General features: G+C 61.8%; 3 protein-coding genes across 7 annotated transcripts; 1 reads left to right on the top strand and 2 right to left on the bottom strand.

Annotated features, from left to right (window-relative positions):
- Positions 1–5: 5 nt before the first annotated feature.
- TMEM210 (transmembrane protein 210) lies at positions 6–2,865 on the bottom strand. Of its 2 annotated transcripts, XM_017646751.3 has the most exons (4): positions 2,548–2,865; positions 1,220–1,355; positions 957–986; positions 6–777 (listed from the first exon to the last, which is right to left on the bottom strand). In XM_017646751.3, exons 1-4 carry the CDS (start codon positions 2,678–2,680, stop codon positions 630–632), a joined length of 447 nt encoding a protein of 148 aa, XP_017502240.2. In that variant the 5' UTR covers positions 2,681–2,865; the 3' UTR covers positions 6–629. The 2 variants fall into 2 exon arrangements, 1 of the variants encoding a protein (XP_017502240.2); XR_012124867.1 differs by lacking the exon at positions 1,220–1,355 and having other exon boundaries at positions 641–986; positions 2,548–2,667.
- A 1,073-nt stretch (positions 2,866–3,938) lies between these two features.
- Positions 3,939–14,757, bottom strand: ANAPC2 (anaphase promoting complex subunit 2). 3 transcript variants are annotated; one of them, XM_017646753.3, is made up of 13 exons: positions 14,618–14,757; positions 13,724–14,346; positions 12,597–12,729; positions 11,466–11,640; positions 10,994–11,113; positions 10,494–10,611; positions 9,623–9,804; positions 9,137–9,278; positions 8,708–8,783; positions 8,416–8,619; positions 4,739–4,868; positions 4,306–4,541; positions 3,939–4,215 (listed from the first exon to the last, which is right to left on the bottom strand). In XM_017646753.3, exons 1-13 carry the CDS (start codon positions 14,729–14,731, stop codon positions 4,003–4,005), a joined length of 2,466 nt encoding a protein of 821 aa, XP_017502242.1. In that variant the 5' UTR covers positions 14,732–14,757; the 3' UTR covers positions 3,939–4,002. The 3 variants fall into 3 exon arrangements, 2 of the variants coding, with proteins under 2 accessions (XP_017502242.1, XP_073077153.1); XM_073221052.1 differs by having other exon boundaries at positions 12,597–12,723; XR_012124796.1 differs by lacking the exon at positions 3,939–4,215 and adding an exon at positions 6,432–6,532 and having other exon boundaries at positions 4,315–4,541.
- Positions 14,758–14,842: 85 nt separating this feature from the next.
- Positions 14,843–16,491, top strand: SSNA1 (SS nuclear autoantigen 1). 2 transcript variants are annotated; one of them, XM_017646757.3, is made up of 3 exons: positions 14,843–14,977; positions 15,421–15,620; positions 15,933–16,491. In XM_017646757.3, the coding sequence occupies exons 1-3, from the start codon at positions 14,926–14,928 to the stop codon at positions 16,038–16,040; spliced, it is 360 nt and encodes a 119-aa protein (XP_017502246.1). In that variant the 5' UTR covers positions 14,843–14,925; the 3' UTR covers positions 16,041–16,491. The 2 variants fall into 2 exon arrangements, with proteins under 2 accessions (XP_017502246.1, XP_017502243.1); XM_017646754.3 differs by lacking the exon at positions 14,843–14,977 and having other exon boundaries at positions 15,018–15,620.
- Positions 16,492–17,740: the final 1,249 nt, after the last annotated feature.

Below are 17,740 nucleotides of genomic sequence, written 5' to 3'. Positions count from 1 at the left end.
CGTTTGTCGCTCCGCAGAGTGACCCTAGCACACATATACAGTAGCCCCCACATGGGAATGGCAATGGCAGCACCCCTCATGGTGGGGTGGGTGATTGGTGGGGGCGCATGATGGGGACCCGAGCCCAGGGATAAGCTGCAGGGTGGAGTGGGTGGCACATGGGAGGCAGAGTCATGCCTGCAAGGACTCTCCTGGAACCTCAAGGAGACAGTGTGGGCGGGGCAGGGGCACGAGCCCTGGTCCTCCTGCCAGATGCTGTTCCCTCTGGAGTTGCCAGAGCTGCAGGTCCTGTCCTGGTGTTTAACGGGGGTGGGGCTGGGCACAGGCCCAGGAGCCCTGCCAGCTTCAGAGGACAAAGCAGCAGGAAGATGCAGGGAGGAGCTAGGCTGAGGCCATGCAGGAGGAAGCGGAAATACAGAAGTGTGGCTCCTGCCCTGGATGGTGGACAGTGGGTGCCTGGGGTGGGCACCCTCATGGAAGATAGAGATGACCCAGGTGCATAGACTGTACCCCTGCCCCATGGCCCAGCCACCTGGGCTCTAGGAGGAGGCAGGGAGGACAGTGCAGGCCCACTAACTCCCAACTGCCACAGCCTACTCAGGTGGGAGGGGGGCACCGCTCCTCTAGGGTCACTGAACCACGGGGATGGTCCTGAGGCCATGACCCTCCGGGGGCAGCGTCGTGGAGACCTCCAGGTCAGGATCCATAACGTGGGACTCCACATGCACTGCGTGCAGGTCCATGCACTCTTCCTGGGCCCCGAAGTGCCCCACCAACCTGCAGGGCACAGGCGGTCGGGCTGGCTGCAGGCAGCCATCAGCTCGGGCTCACAAGGTCTTCTTTGACCACCCAGTATGGACCCTGCACTCCCGTCGAGTGCTCTGAGAACTGTACCTCCTGAGGACAGGGGGCAGGGACGCAGTTCACTCCTGGGATCTTCCCCTGGGGCCACTCACCTGCTATCCGTGTGTCTGGGGCATGTTTCACTGGGGAAACAAAGGTAGGTATGAGTCCTAGAAGAATGGGGCTAGCCTCCAGGAGTCTGGAGGTACCCTCCACACCTCCCTCTAACCCGCAGTCTGGGAATTGCCATTCCCAAGCCCCTGGTGGCATCTCTCCCAGGAGCAGAGGCCCCTCTCCCAGCAAGACCAAGGGCTCAGGGCAGGTGGTATGGCCCTGTGGCCCTCATCCACCCGCCCCAGCCCTGGGGCTCACACACCCCTTGGCTCGCATGATGCCAACTGCCACAATGACGAGGACGCAGAAGCAGCTGGCGCTGATGCCCGCCAGCACCACAAGCAGGGCGATGAGGGCCTCCCAGCTGAGGCCCAGGCTGCACTCACAGTAGGTTCCTGCTGCAGAGACAGAGCCCGCTAGGCCTGGGGGGCCACTGTCACTAGCAGAAGACTCCCCAGGGCTACCCCTCCCCCTGGTGGCCACCATAAGGACTCGGGCACACCTGACCTGCTGGACAAGGGAGGGGTTCTGGCTGGGGGCAGGAGGAGGCACCTGCAGCAGGCATGAGCCAAAGGGACAAACATATCAGGCCAAGGGGGCTGCCAGCCAGGCAGGAGTCAGGCTGAGGACAGAGGGCCATGTCCAGCCCCCAGCCCCACCGCACACCTCTGGACGGAACTCGCCAGAAGGTGCTGACCTCACAGTAGGGAGGTGAGTCAGGGTGGGTGGGGGCAGGGCCCCAGCTGAAGCTCCATTCCAACCTGAGCTCTGATATTTGAGAAGCCCTGGACAGGCAGCCTTGGGCCAGGACAGGTAGGGTGGACAGGAGCCTGGGAGCCACTCCTGGGGTCCCTGATCTGAGGCAGAGCCAATGATGAGCCTGCCCCAGACCCAGTCATCTGCTTCTCTCTCAGGATAAGGGATGGAGTAGCTCAGGGTGTCTGGGCTCCAGCTGACCAATGTCACCAGCCACCGTCCTCCTCCCAAGGCTGGGACGCAGGGGCTGAGGGCAGCCATGGGGTGGACCTGCATCTGCTACCCTTACACTAGCTGCTTTGGGAAGGGTCCAGCTGACACCCCAGCAATGCCCAGATCTAGAGGGCCCCCCACTCATTCAGGAGAGTGGGTGTGCTGCTCACAGGCCTCATAACACCCTTCTCCAGGACGTGGCTCAGTAACGGCTGCAGGCGGCATTGGAGGGCCCAGCTGAAATGTGTCACTGGAGCCCACAGCCACTTCGGGACCCACGCCCAGGGCCCTCTGGTCTGCTCCCGGCACAGCTTCCTGCAGACTGGCCAAGGGCTGCCCGCGGCCCTTGTCTGCAGGCTGGTGTGGTGCGTCAGGCCCATCTCCCCCCTGCTGTCCTGCACAGCCACTCCATGAGGCTGCCTCCCTCCTCCCCAGGGGCCTTCCAGGAAAACTCGTCAGGCAGCAGGAGAAAATGCCTGCCCCATGGCTGACCCCACAGGGCACCATGGGGGAGGGCACAGCTGGGCCCTAGCCTGCTCTTGGTAAGCAGGAACCTCCCTGACCCAACACAGGTGCCCCTCCTGGCGGGGCCCCTAGGGACTAGCCCAGCTCCTGGCTCACCTCTGTGCCACTGCTTCTGGGCTCCAGGACCCGCCCAGGCTTTACCGCACCCGCCTGAAGGGACACAGAACAGGTGTGCCCATGCTGGGGGCTGGCATAGCCACCCTGCCAGTCCAGTCCAGCAGGTTTTCATCCTGGTTAGGATGACAGAGGCACACCCAGCCTGGCCCAGGTGGGCATGGCGGGTGTTAGAGCCCTCAGGGCCTCCACTAGAGTTTGGAAGAGAGCAGGAAGCCCCTCTTCTCAGGACCACGGCACAGCCACATGCTGACACCCCCAGGGAGCCAGGCCCGGCTAGGTGGGGCGGAAGGGAGTCATTGGCTCATCAGAACCCTGAAATTGCTGAGCCATGCACCTAATACTTACCATTTCCTCCTTCAAATCCCATGGCAAGCAAAATTCTCTGGAGTAAGAGGAAGTCCTAGAAGCTGGACTGCCATTAGGGCCCTCGTGAGCATGAGGCCAACACAGAGGTGGGGGTGGGCACTAGGGGGCACCCTGCTGGGAATCCAGAGAGCATCTGGGGTGGTGGGTGCGGCTCCAGGCCTGGAACAGGACAGCACCATGCCTGGAATAGATCCTGCCTGGAACATGGGGTCAGCTTAGCTAGGTACGGCTCTAAAGGTCTTGGGTGTTGGTGAAGCCAGTACCTTCCCCTGTCATCGGGACTCAGGCCGAGGGCAGCGCCAGGCCAGTGCTGGCCTTGGTTGGACCCTGTGCTCTGGCTGGGGTGGACTGTGCTCCCAGGGCCCTTCACCTCCTGCTGTGCAGAGCCCCCCAGATGCTCCTGGTCACACGTCCAGGGGTGTGGAAGGGAAAGGTCCCAGTGAAGGCAAACTTCATTGAGTTCCAGGCACTATGGCCAACCCCAACATGAGAGGGGTGGAGAGATGCCCTCCCACTGCCAGGGTGTCCCAGGCAGCCCCTCCTGCCAGAGATTTGGGAGTTCTTGGCTTAACAGGCATTCCAATGGAGCCCACACAGCCAGCAGCAGCCCTGGCTGAGCCCAGCACTTGGGACCATGACCCTCAGGCTTGGGACAGGTGGGACCCAATGGCTTCTCTCAAGGACAGAGAAGCATGGCTGTGCTGGAGGCACCACATGTGGCTCAAAGGAAGCCTACTCCTGGGGTCCTGCCTGATCCTTAGCCTCAGACATGGGCCTCTACCCGCTGGAGCAGTCCAGGGATGCCCATGTGCCAGGACCCCACATTTGGAGCCCAAACACTGGTGTGAGGCTGGGGCTGGGCCTGGGCCTGGCCACCCTGTGGCTCCCCTCACCTGCTCCCAGGGAGCCAAGCCTTGCTAGGTTAAGGTGGGAGGGTCTAGTCCGGATAGAGAGCCCAATCATGTGCCCGTGAGGGGCCCACAAAGACACCAGGACAAGGAAAGGATGGACCATCTGCTTTACTCTGCACTCCGGGGCTGGGTGGGGCCGGGCGGGGCTGGGGAGGCATCAGCTGCAGCTCTTGGGCAGGCGGTAGACGCCAGCTGCATAGATGAGCTGCTGGTCGCGCACCTTCCTCTGCAGGAAGCCCTGGAGCTCCTGCAGGTCGATCTCGGCCAGTGCAGGCCCGGTCACCACGAACATGCGCAGCATGCTGTAAATGCGCTCCAGCGAGAGGCTCTCCAGGTTGGTCAGCATGGCCTGGATGTACGTCCAGAAGAGCTGGGGAGACAGCAGCCAGGCTGGCTGTCAGCTGGGCTGCCCTCCAGCAACAGCCACACGGGGTCAAGGCAGGCCGCCAGCCCCACGTACCAGCAGTTCCTCCTCCTTCTGGTCGGCCTGGGAGGCCATGCCTGAGTCGCTCTCATCATCGCTATCGATGAGCACCATGTTGTCCCGGTCCTGGGGTCGCTCCTCCTCAACCACAGAGAAGGTGCCGGCAGGCTCCTCCCGCAGCACACCCTGCTGCAGCCACACTGACATCCGCCGCCGCAGCAGGGCCACCGGCATCTTCACCACCTTGCTCAGCTCCTCCAGGGTCCAGCTGGCTGTGTGCGGGGCAGCCAGGCATGCTGGGCACGCAGGGCCGGGCTGCACCTCCCTCTGCCCTGTCAGCCCAGCTCAGCTTTCCAGGGGTCCAGAGGCCCTGGGCAGCCCAGCCAGGCCCTGAGTCCGGCTCCCACCTGACAGGAGAGCAGGGCCCGGCTGGCCCCGGGGGGGTGGGGGCAGGGGCCAGCGGGCTCACCTTGGTCCTGGAAGTACAGCAAGACCACTGCCTGCACAGGGGTCACTGCCACAGACAGGGTGCGGTCAGCCAGCTCCACATCCATGGTCACCAGCCCCAGGGTGTGCTTCCAGCTGAGGGTCCGCATGGCCTGGGGAGGGCCAGGATCAGCACAGGCAGCCAGCGGTCAACCACCCCACCAACCACCAGCGTCGACCATAAGGCCCCAACGCTGACAGCTGCCGTCACAGTTGAGCTGTGTCTCCAAGAGGTCAGAATGTGACTTGGCTTGGAAATGGGATCACTGTGGGCCTAAGATGAAGTCATGCCGGACAGCAGGCCCTAATCTCACCTGACCGGTGTCCCGGTGAGAGGGACTGTGTGACGACAGACACAGGAAGAACCATGCAGAGGCTGGCGTGAGGCCACGAACCCAGGGACACCCCAGACTGAGGGGAGAAGCAGGACTCTGCCTTTAGGGACACACCCTGCTGACACCTTCATCTCAGACTGGCCTCCAGAACCAAGACAAGAAATTTCTGCTATAAGCTACCCAGTTTGTAGCACTTTGTTAAGGCAGCCCTAGGAAAGCAACACAGATTCTGGTCCCGGGAAGTGGGCTGGAACAAGCACCTCGAAGTGTGGAAGGGGCTGTGGAGTCGGGTCACAGGGGAAGCTGGGGGTTTTGAGCTGTTGTGTGTGTAAAAGCCTGGACTGTCTGAAGAGACTGCTGGTGGGAACACAGGCAGTAAAGGCCATTCTGGTGGGGTCTGTGCAAACAAGGAAGCTGCCACAGAAACTGGAGGTGGCAGAGGCTGGGCTGGGTTGTGCTCTGCTGAGTGGAAAGCAAAATTTGCAAGGGATGAACTTGGATATTTAGCTGAGATTTCCAAGCCAAATGTGCAAGGTGCAATCTGGTTTCTCCATGCTGCTTGCAGCCAACAGCAGCAGAGGTCAAGGAAATGGTGGGCCAGCACTTGGCTTGGACACCATCCCTGTGCTATGGAGACCGAGCCAGGGTGTGGCCAAGAGGCAAGATGTGCAAAATCAGGGCACCAGAGGTCCCAGAAAAGCCGGGGCAGAGAGGGGTGGCCCAGGAAAGATGCGAGCACCCACACTGGAAGGCTTGGATGCCCAGAACTGCATGGGGCCAGTAAGGTTTCTGAGAACTGTATGCTAGTGGGAGCTCTGCTGGCCTGGACTGAAAGGCAGACGGCCAGATGAGAGCGGCTCAGGAGGCCAAGGAGACAGCACTGACACCGGCTCATTCTCAGGCAGGTCGCAGAGCCATTTCCCCCAGGGGGCTCCAGACATGGCTGGGGCCTGCCTCCTCTCTTCGTCCTGGTTTTCCCCCTTTGGAATGGGGACATCTCCCCACACTTGTCCACACCTGTCCTCTGGAAGCAGACCGCCATGCGTCTGATCTCAGGTTTGCAGCTACAGAGGTGCTGCACCCTGGATGAATCACACCATAAACATCTTAACAGGCTCAGATGCCACTTAGATGTAAGATTTGGGACACAGTACTGCTATTTAGATGAGATGTCAAGCTTTGGGCTGGTGCTGGAACAGTCAAGACTTTTGGGGAGAAGAATTGGTTGAGCATATTTTGCTTGTAGGAAGGATATGAACTTTACAGGGCCAGAGGGTGGACTCTTACGGTTTGAACTGTGACCCCCCTAAAAGATGTTGGAAGTCCTAACATCCAGGATACCTCAGAATGTAGCCTTGTTTCGACATTGGGTCATCACAGGTATAATGGGTTAAGATGAGGTCGTCTGGAGCAGGGCGGGCCCTAACCCAGTGACTGGCGTTCTGTAATAAGGAGAAATGTGGGCAGACGCACTGAACGGCAGCGCTGAGAGAAGAGGCCAGAGAGATGTGTCTCTGAGCCCAGGGATCCCTTCCAGCAGCTGGAAGCAGGGAGGGCCTGCCCTGGAGCCCCTGGAGGGGCCACAGGGGCCACAGCACCCTGACCTGGGTTTCTAGCTGCCGGAACAGAAACAATAAATTTGTGTTAGTTTAAGCCCTGTTTGTGGTACTGTTCCAGCAGCCCCAGGACACTGACACAACCACTTTGGGCCAAGTGCTGCTCTGAGTCCTTCCACGTCCCCACAGCTCTCAAGGGGAAGGTGACGACAAACCCCACTCTGCAGAGAAAACAGCAACCAGCAGGGTCCCTGCCACGCACTCTGGCTCCAGGGCCATGTCACGAAGGCCTTTCAATGACCCACTCCAGCCTGCAGCGGGGTAGCTGCCAGGCCCAGCAGCCGACGGCACAGACGAGGTGACCCCCGTGTGTGAGGTGGTCCTCGGGCCAGGAGCTCGGCTGGTGGGGGACAGGTGCACTGTGGCCGCAGCCTGCCTGCCAGCACAGCCCTGGGGCCCACCCTAGCTGCTCCAGTGTCCAGCTGAGTTAAGACGAAGTGCCCCGGAAGGTGGCCATCGCATCAGGTGCACCGGCCTGAGCAGCAGGACGTGGCCGAGCTGCCCCTGGACCTGCGGTGAGACCTCCTTGGCCCTGCTGGAGGCCGGGTGCCAACGGGGCCGTCGGAGTGGGGGTGCCGGCCGCATGGGCCCTCTCAAGGAAGAGGTGGGGTGCAGCGCTGCAGCCTGCCTTGCTGCCTCAGGAAGGGTGCCCCTGTCCAGGGACTGGCTGGCCTGCGCTGAGCCCTCTTCCCTCAGGAAGGAGGCTCCTTGGCCTGTAAAAGCCCCAGCAACCCTGGAGAAGCTGCAGCTCCTCCCACTGCCCACCCTGTAGCCCCCAGCCCAGCCAAGTGGCCTTCGTCCCAGGGCTCCGTTCCAAGGGCTCATGGGGCCCTGGCTGCTGACTCCCCATTTCTGTGGGGCCCCTGGTGCCCCCAGGCTCAGGGTGTACACCCGGAACCCTCCGGCACTGGTCCTCTACTCAGGTGCCCAGCATGCTCACTGGGCTGCACCCTGAGGTCACTCAGGCCCACGCCCCTCATCAGACTGCCTGTCGCAGCACCTGTGTCCCCACCAGTCCCCAGAACCTAACTTCTCTGCTGAACTGTCACCTGGAAAGAAGGGTCCCCTGTAAAGCTGAGACCCTGCCCACACCAGGCTCCACCTGCATCCCTCAGTCCAGAACTGCTGGGCTCAGCCCCACCTGACCCAGCGCACGTGCCCTGTGACACAGCCCTCCTTCTCCTGCCCTGTGCCCCAAAGCCCCAACAGCAGACAGATGGGGTCTCTGGTCCACAGGTAAGTGGGGGAGGAGGAAGGGAAGAGTGGAGTGTGGAGGTCAAAGGCCTCAAGAGCATTCCTGGAGGTGGGCACCTAGGGAGGAGATGTAGCCCCTGAATCTCCCTGTGCTGAACACAGCAACCAGACTGCTTATGAGAGGCCAGAGTGGACAAGGACAAGGAGGCCCAGAGGGGTGGGGCCACCCAGAGCTGCAGGGCGCGGGCACCATGGACTCATCCAAGTGCGTATAAAGTGCACACGCACGCACGCGCACACACACACGTGTGCCAACTCACAGCAGGGGGCAGTGGGGGCAGAGTGCCTCCTGTACCTTCCCACCCCAACACAGCGACTGTCGGATTGTCAGGAGGGCACTGCAGAGGCCGCCATGCCCGGCTGCTCCCTCTAGCTGGCAGCATCCTGGGTGTGGGTCGAGCAGAAGGGTCACCATGTCAAGACACAGCCCGCACCTGCCACAGGGGGCACGGTACCTTCAGCTTCTCGTACTTCCTGCAGTAGGCCTCCAGGGCCGCCCTGATGTCCTCAGGGACCTCAAGCTTCTCATCCTTGAACGGGGGCCAGAACTCGCTGGACAGGATGACGGCGTAGACCCCGAACAGCGGCTGCTCCTCTGCGGGCCGCTTCTCGTCCTCCTCACGGATGTTGGCGTTGATGCGGCGGGAGTCCGCCATGTCCTGGGAGAGCAGCTGAGGGTCTCACAGAGGCCAAGGACTGGGCATGCAGAGGGGAGTCGCGCAACGGGGCAGGGGCCTGGGCGCACACCTTCAGCATGACCTCGCAGAAATGCATGGGGGCCTCCCCAAAGCGCAGCTTCAGCAGCTCCACGTTGCGGATCTCCCTGGAAGGACAAGTCTCTGAGGGGTGTGTGTGGCCCACCGCTTTGCAGCCAGCACCACAGTGCCACCTGCAGCCTCCCAGAGAGGCTGTATGCAGCCCCCCAGCTGGGAGGAGAGGCAGGAAACACCCCTCCACCCCAGCGGAGGCCTGGAAGTCCCGACACCTGCTTCCCCTGGCTCCGCAGCTGCCCACCCCAAGACCAACCCAGGGCAGGCACTGAGCACCGAGCGGTCAGTCCCTGCCCAGCTTCAGGGCACCTGCCGACGGAGGGGAGCCCGAGGGAAGGCCACGCTTCCCTCCAGAGGCGGGACAGTGGCAGCGCCCCCTGGCCCCATGGGGCCTGGCAGGCCTCACCGCTCAGGGCTGAAGCTGAACTGGTGCAGAAGGCGGTCGGCCAGCAGCGAGCGGTACTCGTTGATGAAGAGGTCCTTGCTGCCGTAGATGCTGACCAGCAGGCTGATGATGTCTGAAGAGCGGCGCTTGGAGCTGGACTTCCCTGCACAGCATGGGGAGGGGTGCCACTAGCACCTCCCAGAGACAGAGGCAGCCCTCTCTGTGCCTAGGCCAGGCCCACACTGCCATGCCTGAGTGCCCAGATCTGCATCCCAGACGGTGGGGGTGCACAGGCAGCCTGGGAATCCGCTCCTCTAGCAGCCTGCACAGGGATGTGGCCTGATGGGCCCACCCAGCCAGTGGAAACTCCTGGGGACCCAGGCTGGGCTGGGCTTGACTGCTGACCTCTTAAGCCCCAGGGAACACATAGCAACAAACAAGACCAGCGTGCCCACCAGGCTGGACCTGCCCCACAGCCCAGAGCCTGGTGGGGCAACAGGTGCTGACCTGGGTCGGCATCCACAGGGTCAGGAACCCAGTCCTCAGGGTCGCCAGAGTCATCCTCACTGTCCTGGCCAGTCTCCAGGCTTGCTGGGTCCGTCTTGGACAGTTCGACAGCCAAGTCCCCTGTGCCATCTGAGTCCCCTGTCAACCCAGCCACGATCTGCCGCACTGTGTCCTCCCGCGTCCTGCCAGGCATGAGCACCACTGGACCTGATGGCATCTCTTACTGCTCCCCCACCATCACGACCCCATCCGACCCCTCCCAGCCATTGCAGGCTGGCCATGTGGTGAATTTAGGCCCGTCAGACTTAAAAAGAAATGAGAAAATTAAAAACCCTACTTTTTGGGAGCAGCAGGAGCTAAGATAACGAGGGGGCCCTGGGACCAGGACACGCAAGGCTCAGAGTCAGCAGATGCGAACCAAGGCAGCTGCAAACACCCTCGGCCCTGCCCAGAGCCTCTCCTGCCCCTGAGGAGTTTCTGGGTGGTTGGACCATGGCCCCCGAATAAACAGCCTTAACAGAGAGCCTGGGAGTCTCTTCCTAGTCAAGAGAAAGGCCGAGCAGAGGGCCAATCCTTTCTACCAGCCTGGGCACCTAGTCAGCAAAAGCAAAGCTGAGCTGGGTGCCTGTCTATGCTGGGGGGCACTGAAGGAGGCAGGCGCCACGGACACGAGGTGGGCCCCCAGCGCCTGAGCAATGGCGACAGGAGCCAGCACCAGCAAAGGAGGGAGCCCTTGTCTGGACCAGGCTGCTCAGCCTAGTGGGAGGGACAGAGTGACCCTGGTGTCCCCAGGGAGCTGGTGGCACAGGAGGAACTGGGAGCCTGGCACTTCCGAGTCAGAGTGGCTCAAGGGCTGGTCTGCAGAGCTCACCTCAGATAGCGGCGAATGGGCTCACACGCCACTTCCAGGATGACCATGGAGGGGTCCAGCACGCGTAGGGCCTTGATGGCGGAGATGTAGAGGGTGATGATGTCACACGTGTTGACGCCTACAGCGAAGAGAGGAGGCCGGAGATCACGGCAATGCTCAGGAGCTATGGCTCCGTGAGCAGGCGGCTGGCACACCAGTCAGATGGCCTTCAGGTCACCTCTGTGACCCGCAAGGAGCTGCGCCCCATCTCCCCTAACACTCACAGTGCTTTCTCCAGAACCTTCCAAGATCCAAGCCCTTGCTGGGGATGTCCTGAGAAGACTGTGCCCTGCCCCCAACCCCAAGCCAAACCCCTCAGCTCCCATGATGCCCTTCAAAGAGGGTGAAGGACTTCAAAGAGGGAGGGCTCCCCCACCAGCCCCAAAGACTGCAAAAACAGCTTTTCCCCTGCCTCCTCCCAGGGCTGGGAGCCTGGACCTGAGGGCAGCAGCCCGAGGCACCTGGGTGGAGAAGCCGCGTCTCCAGGGCGGCCTTGAGGGACACGAGGAGCTGCTGCCTCTGGTCAGTCCGCTGCAGGCAGTACTTGAGGTCCTCGATGGCCGGCCGGGAGTCCGGGAAGTCTGCAGGAGAGGGCCAGCTTTGCACATGCTCGTGGGTGCACACACTGTGTGTGGCAAGAGGACACGCAGATGGCAGGGCCCAAGGGAAAATAGCCCCACCCACATGTGCCATGTGCTGTCCTCGTCCTTCACGAGCCCATATATTGGAACCCCACCCCCATGGGGCAGACGGTCAGAGCAACGCTCAGAGGCCAGTCTGAGCAGGGGCATGAGGTCGAGGGCAGGAGGCAGGCCCCCAGCAGCACTGGCTGGCACTCCACCACACCTGCCTGATGCAGACACTGGGCTGGGTAGCCAAGCGGGGGCCCAGCTGTGCCCAGGATGCCCCCAACCCCAGGGCGGAAGGGCAGACCTCGGATGACACTGAAGAGCTCCTCAATGCGCAGGCCGGCGTAGATGCGGTAGAAGAACCTCTGTATGTGGCAGCGCCAGCGGCGTAGCGTGTCACCTGCCACAGGTGACGAAGGCCTGGCAGGGCCATCCTGCAGGAACACCCTGCCCAGCCAGCCAACCACCCTCTCGATCCACTGTCAGGAGAGCACAGGGGTGGGATGTGGGCTGGACCCAGCTGGACCCAGCAGGCTGGGACCACACAGTCACCCGCCCTGAGGCTAGGCCCACAGAGTCCCCAAGGCCGCCTGCCCCAGAGGCCAGGAGCACACAGAAACCGTCAGGCTGCTGGGCCTAAAGGGGTGTACCAGGCCTCCATCCACAGACCCCACACTCCTTCCATGCACATCAGTGTCCACAGCACCTTTGGCAAGAGCAGCCCCAACATGGGGTACAGAGAGCACGCGCGCCTTCTCCTGAGTGGAGACACATGCCCTGGGGCCCATGCACACTAGCTCCTGCACACAGACAATGCGGCATGTAGCAAGACTGCTTCTAAGTGTGCGAGTGCAAATCTATAGGAGATACCACCACGTAGGCCACACAGCCCCCCGCAGATGGCCCAACCACTGATGAGAACACCAGGATATCTGCCGTCTGGGGCAGCACAAGCCGCCCAGACCAGGCTCCCAGGCTCCCACCTGCTGCTGCTGTAGGGACACCACCCCTCAGCTGAACTGCATCCTCACAAGGTGGAGACGAAGGACCAGCGCGGGAGGACAGGCAGGAAGTGGAAGCAGGCTGGAGAGCCCCCCACGGCTGGACCCAGCTACTTCACAGCCCTGGGGAGCCCAGAGCAGAGTCCCGGACAATTCCCCAGCAGCACGGGCACCCTGCAGTCCCTCACCAGTACACCCTGGACCTTGACTGCCCCCACCATGTGATTCTACACAGACCTTGTGGAGCATGTCATGGGCTCTTCCTTGCTGTCACCAGAGTGGGCCAGGAAGGACTGGCCTCCACCCAGCACCAGACAGCTGCGACTACCAGCGAGGTCCTAATTCACCTGGTCTCTGCATTCTGGCTGCTTCTAAAGCCAGGGTGTCAGGTTTGTTCCCAGCCCCCAGAACACATCTTGGAGGGGTGTCCTCACCTTGTGGAACTCACGCAGGAAGGACCGCTCATACTCTCCCCTGCAGCGGTCCTCCATCCTCTCCCGGGTCACCTGGTGCAGGGTGGTAGTCACGGCCTCGGCACTGACGCGCTCCAGCAGACTGAGCCTGTGTCTGGGGGAGAGCCCTGTCTGTGGAGCATCAAGAGCCCAAAGGGCTCCCCCACACCCAGCACACCTTTCATGGCCCTCCTGGCAGGGGAACAACTGTACTGAGCTCTGAGCAAAGGCTGCCAAGAGGACAGAGCACAGGCAACACTCCACCCACCCCAGCTGGCCTCTGCCTGGCTGAAACGGGTCTTCCTCCTGAGACCACATGTTGCTCTCTAGGCCCAAAGCATCCGCTCTAGAACTAGCTGTGAAACAGCAACTCAATACATCACGACCCCAACTACATAAGCAGACACTGCTCCCTGTGTCTTCAGTGGAGACCCTGCCTGGTCTACAAGGGCAAGTGGACTTGAAAAGAAACAAGAATGTTTCTGCGCAACTTTCACCTGGGATGAAGGCAAAAGAGGCCCTCAGAGCTTGCCTGATCCCTGCCAGCAACAGGCCCGCTCCTCAGTCCCGCCGAAAGCTTCTCTCCCTGACAGCTGCACGTTTGCCTCTTGGCTCAGTGTGACAGAGTCATAAGTGACCGTAGAGAGTGGAGAGTCTATACCTCAGGACTTAGCTTTTAAAACAACAAAATCCTTTCCCCTTCTAAGGGCTGGAAAGGCAATTCCTTGCCCAACAGAATGGCTTGATCCCTGGCTCATTCTAGAGAAAATAAATAGCAAGCCAACTGTTTGCAATTACACCGTAGGATAAACACTCCTCCCCCAGAAAGCCTGCAAAAAACACAGCAGAATTCTACAAGGCCCAGGAAATTTGTAATCGTGTGGGGTCTTTGTGTATCATACACAAAGTATGAAGCCCTGAGCTAGTATGAGTGACAGACACCTGTGTGCAGAACAAAGCACAGTGATCCTGGAGACCCTCTCTCCATATGTCTATGCTATCAGGAAAGGTGGCAGAGTCCCCTGGCCAGCTTGCCAGCTCTCTGCAGAGGCCAGCTGGCCCCAAGTCAGGAGGGACAGTGGCACAGCCATGCAGGCACAAGTACTCACAGGACCTGGCTGAGTTGGTGGAACTGCTCCAGGGCCTGGCGGCACCAACACTGCTGCTTGTCACTGCCACATCCCGCACACAGTGGGCTCTGAAGAAGCCGGTAGTACCGGCGGCGGGCATACCTGCTGTCCAATTCCCCCTCCAGCTCCGGGTCGGTGCCCCCTTCCCCTTTCCTCTTACTCTGCATGTAGACTCTCAAGAAGCGCCCATAGAGGCGCTGGACCATCTCCTGAAAGGCTCTGGGAGTGGAAAAGAACAGGACGCCCCGCAAGGTGGTGTGGACCTTTTCCCGCAGTCCCTGCGCCCCAGTGCCCATAAGCAAGCCCAGGCGAGTCCACTTCTCCAGAAGCTCTAGACTATGCAGGTAGGGATCCAGACGGCTCTCCAGCAAGCCAAAAGCATCAAGGAGCAGCAGAAGGCACTGGGGCTCGTCTGCACAGTTCTCACGCTGGGAGACGGCGTTCCAGAATTCGAGGGAGATGTTGGCCTGCAGGTCACTCTGCAGCACCTCTAGGAACCACTCCTCCAGGACCGAGTGCAGACCATGGCCCCTCAAAACCTCTACCGCTGCCCGGAGCTCCTCCTCCTTTGGAGGAACTGCACCGCTGGTCCGGGAGGATGCCTACAGTGTAGAAAACCGCAAGGAGACGGGAACATAGTGCAGAGGTGGCGAGGGCGGTAATGGGGGCAGAGGCAGAGGAAGGGACAGAAGGGGAAGCGGGGCCTACGATGGAGAAGGGCTGCCAGGGGAGCCAAACGAGGTGGGATTGTGGAGGAAGCAGGCTGGACAAAGGCGACGGACGGAGCACTTCTAGCCCGAGGAACGACGCCCCAATAAAGCGCGCAGCGTCCCGGGAACCCCACGCGGGCCGCCGCCTCCTTCCCTGCCTCACCAGTCCCAGAGCGGCAGGAGGCACCAGCCCGGTGCTCACGGTATTCCAGGCCACCAACAGCTCCGGTGAAGGCCCTGGGTTGCTGTCACGCGCCGCCACCGCCACCGCCGCCATCTGGGCCCACCCGCTCCAGGAACTGCCCGGCGCCGCGCACGACGATGATGCAGCCTGATCGTGCGCGCGGCGATGACGCACACGAAGCGCGCAGCGGTGACGTATTGGGGAGCGTGGCGTCGGAAGAAAGCGCGCAGGCGCGGGCAGCACTGTGGTAGTGGCGGTTGGCGTGCTTGGGATCCCGGACGGCGACCATGACCCAGCAGGGCGCGGCGCTGCAGAACTACAACAACGAGCTGGTCAAGTGTGAGCGGCCGCGCGACGGGGCCCGCCGGGAGGGCTGGGAGGGCGCGGGACTCTCCGACCTGCGGGCCCAGGAAGTAGCGGGCGCGCAGCGTGCGGCCGCGTTGGTTGCACGGTTCGTGTGTGGGTGTCCTGGCCGTTTCGACCTGCCCAGTGCACAGCCACGATGCGGCACGCACCAAGGGCCAGGTGTCTGTGGGGTGAGCGGAAGAACGAATGGCTTGGGCATGCTCCGCCTCCCAGGCCCCGCGCCGGGGCGTCACGTGTGGAGCCCCTTTAAGCCTGGCCGCCGGGGATGTGGGACACTGGCCTGGCTCGGGTGGAGGTGGCCCGGCAGGCACCCGCGCCTCCCACCACCAGTCTTTCTTGCGAAGCAGTGGGTCCCCGAATGGGAGGGGTGGTGGTCCCGTCCTGGGCCGCAGCGCCTGCCCGTCCGCCCGCCTTAGGCATCGAAGAGCTGTGCCAGAAGCGAGAAGAGTTGTGCCGGCAGATCCAGCAGGACGAGGATGAGAAGCAGCGGCTGCAGAATGAGGTGAAGCAGCTCACAGAGAAACTGGCCCGAGTCAACGAGAACCTGGCACGCAAGATCGCCTCTCGCAACGAGTTTGACCGGACCATCGCGGAGACAGAGGCTGCTTACCTCAAGGTGGGGCCCAGGGCAGCTGGGAGGCCCACATGGAGTTCCCCCAGGGGCTTTTGGCCCGGGGGTGCCTCCGGGAGAGGCGACAGGACCACTGGGGAGATGGGAGCTGCTCATGGGGCCCGGTGTGTTCTGGGTCCCATTCCTCGCACTGTGCTGGTTACTGTGTGGCTTGTCCTGGGCTCTCTGGCCTGGCTTCCCAGGATGAGAGGAAGGGGCAGAGGGTCTTCACACAGACTCAGACGGCATGTGAGGGGTCTGGGCTGTGGGGGCTGTCTGACAGAAGAAGTGACAACTGCCTTGGGTCTCTGTTCCCAGATCCTGGAGAGCTCACAGACTCTGCTTAGTGTCCTGAAGAGGGAAGCTGGGAACCTGACCAAGGCCACGGCCTCAGAGCAGAAGAGCAGTGGGGGCAAGGACGGCTGATGAAGCCACAGGCGGGGAGGGGCGCACCCTCGTCCATCAGTGGCCCGGCTCCCAGCAAGTCTGTCTTCAAAGCGTCTTGGTTCCTTAAGGCAGCAGCTGCCTTCTCTGTCTCCAGTGCCAAGAGGCAGCTGCCACTCCCCACGGGCCCAAGGTGACAAAAAAGTCCTGGGTGCAACCCTCCAGGTTCGGTTCCTAGCCCTGTACTCACACGGGCTATGGGGAGGGCAGGCCCTGGGTCAGCTCTGCTCAGGGCCCCTTTGAAGACCCCACACCCCACTGGGCTGCCAGAGAGGCCATGCTTCTAGTCTCAGCACTATTGGAGTCTCCTCACCTGTCCCTGGGCAAGCAGGTGCCCAGGCCAGGCAAGCTGGGAAGGGCTAAGGGACTCCTTCACCTCAGAGTTCACCCTAGTAATCTGTGCCTGTCAATAAAGGTTGTCTTTGTAAATATCCTTGCTAGGCTGTGTCCTGTGTCAAGAGTAGGGATGCTGGACAACCTGGGCCGGAACACAAGCCCCTGCCTGGCTTTGGTGTGGCTCTTCCTTGGGGGAGGGGAGAGGAGGACCTAGAGTCACTTTTCTTGTGACCAGCCTCACTGGCCTCAGACAGAGCTGAGGGTGCCCCTGAGCATCTCCTGTGATCCTCATTGACCACCCCCTCCCCCAGCTCCGGCATGCAGCCCATCCTTTGGTGAGGGGCTCTGCCTGCTGGTCCAGGTCCCTGCCATGCTCTGGTGTCCAGCACAGGACCTGGCCTAGCGAGAACCCTTCCTGGGCTTGGGTTCCCAACAAGAACTGCAATTCCAAACTGCTTGGTTTAACTGCTTCCTGCCCTCCCTGGTCACTTGTTAAACATGCCCACTTCCAGCCTTCCATGCGGCCTGGGACCCAACCCTCTATTCTGAGTCTTTTCTGGGTCCGTCTCTGTTGGCCTGTCAGCCCCATAGGTCCCTGCAGCTGCTGCCCCAAGGGGTTGGGTGAGTTTGGGAAGCATGTGTTGGTTGAGAGGGTCAGGAGAAACTTGGGCCCACCCTGCCCAGGAAAACATCAAAAACACTCTCCTTCCCAAGCCTGGTCAGGCAGCATTGCTCATGGGCTTGACTCTGCAGGAGGAAGAAACATTCAGTGCCTGGACTGCCTGCGGCCCCAGGGTCCCTGACGCGGCTCAGTATGTCTACGAGGAGGCCAGCCCAGCCGGCAGCCGCTCCCACGTGGCGGCTCTGTGTCTGCCATCCCCTCAGGACCCACTGGGTTGCCCCGCCAGCAGCTAGCACTGGCCCCAGGGCACTGGCCTGCTTGCCACAGCCTTGCTACAGGCTTGTGGCGTAGAGATTGGAGACAAGATCTCAGAGGCTCTGCCCACACCCTGTGAGTTCCCCACAGGCCCTTTGCACTTCCGGGAAACCACCTTAGACCCAACAGCTACAGCACTCCCACCCGCTCCACCTGGGGTCCAGGCGCCCAGGCACACACTCCCAGGCCCTGGCCTGGTGCCCCGCCTCCCACTGCAGCTCTGGGATGGAGGGGCTGCCCCAAGAATGGGGGCACTCACAGGGCAAGCACAGGAGGGAGGTCCCTCTCCCACACAAGTGGTGGCTGGAAGGGTAAGCAGGGCAACTGTGGCCATGGGGAGTAGGAGCCTGGACCACCAGGACCTCAAGGTTTGGGGGTGCCGCCTCCCACACCCAGGCTTGGATGTCCC

The sequence above is a fragment of the Manis javanica genome, chromosome 2 (genome assembly GCF_040802235.1).
Source record: "Manis javanica isolate MJ-LG chromosome 2, MJ_LKY, whole genome shotgun sequence".
NCBI lineage: Eukaryota > Metazoa > Chordata > Mammalia > Pholidota > Manidae > Manis > Manis javanica.
Note: the sequence above shows the minus strand (reverse complement) of the source record. Positions and strands in the feature narration are given on the sequence as shown.

Excerpts from the sequence above, each read along its gene's own strand:
- TMEM210 (XM_017646751.3), bottom strand. The coding sequence starts at position 2,680 with ATGAAAACCTGCTGGACTGGACTGGCAGGGTGGCTATGCCAGCCCCCA. Across the intron at positions 987-1,219 it reads GGCATCATGCGAGCCAAGGG|TGAAACATGCCCCAGACACA; the intron begins GTGTGTGAGCCC and ends TTGTTTCCCCAG. Across the intron at positions 778-956 it reads CCCAGACACACGGATAGCAG|GTTGGTGGGGCACTTCGGGG; the intron begins GTGAGTGGCCCC and ends TGTGCCCTGCAG.
- ANAPC2 (XM_017646753.3), bottom strand. The coding sequence starts at position 14,731 with ATGGCGGCGGTGGCGGTGGCGGCGCGTGACAGCAACCCAGGGCCTTCA. Across the intron at positions 10,612-10,993 it reads GACGCGGCTTCTCCACCCAG|GCGTCAACACGTGTGACATC; the intron begins GTGCCTCGGGCT and ends TCTTCGCTGTAG. Across the intron at positions 9,805-10,493 it reads CCCATTCGCCGCTATCTGAG|GACGCGGGAGGACACAGTGC; the intron begins GTGAGCTCTGCA and ends CATGCCTGGCAG.
- SSNA1 (XM_017646754.3), top strand. The coding sequence starts at position 15,270 with ATGTGGGACACTGGCCTGGCTCGGGTGGAGGTGGCCCGGCAGGCACCC. Across the intron at positions 15,621-15,932 it reads CAGAGGCTGCTTACCTCAAG|ATCCTGGAGAGCTCACAGAC; the intron begins GTGGGGCCCAGG and ends CTCTGTTCCCAG.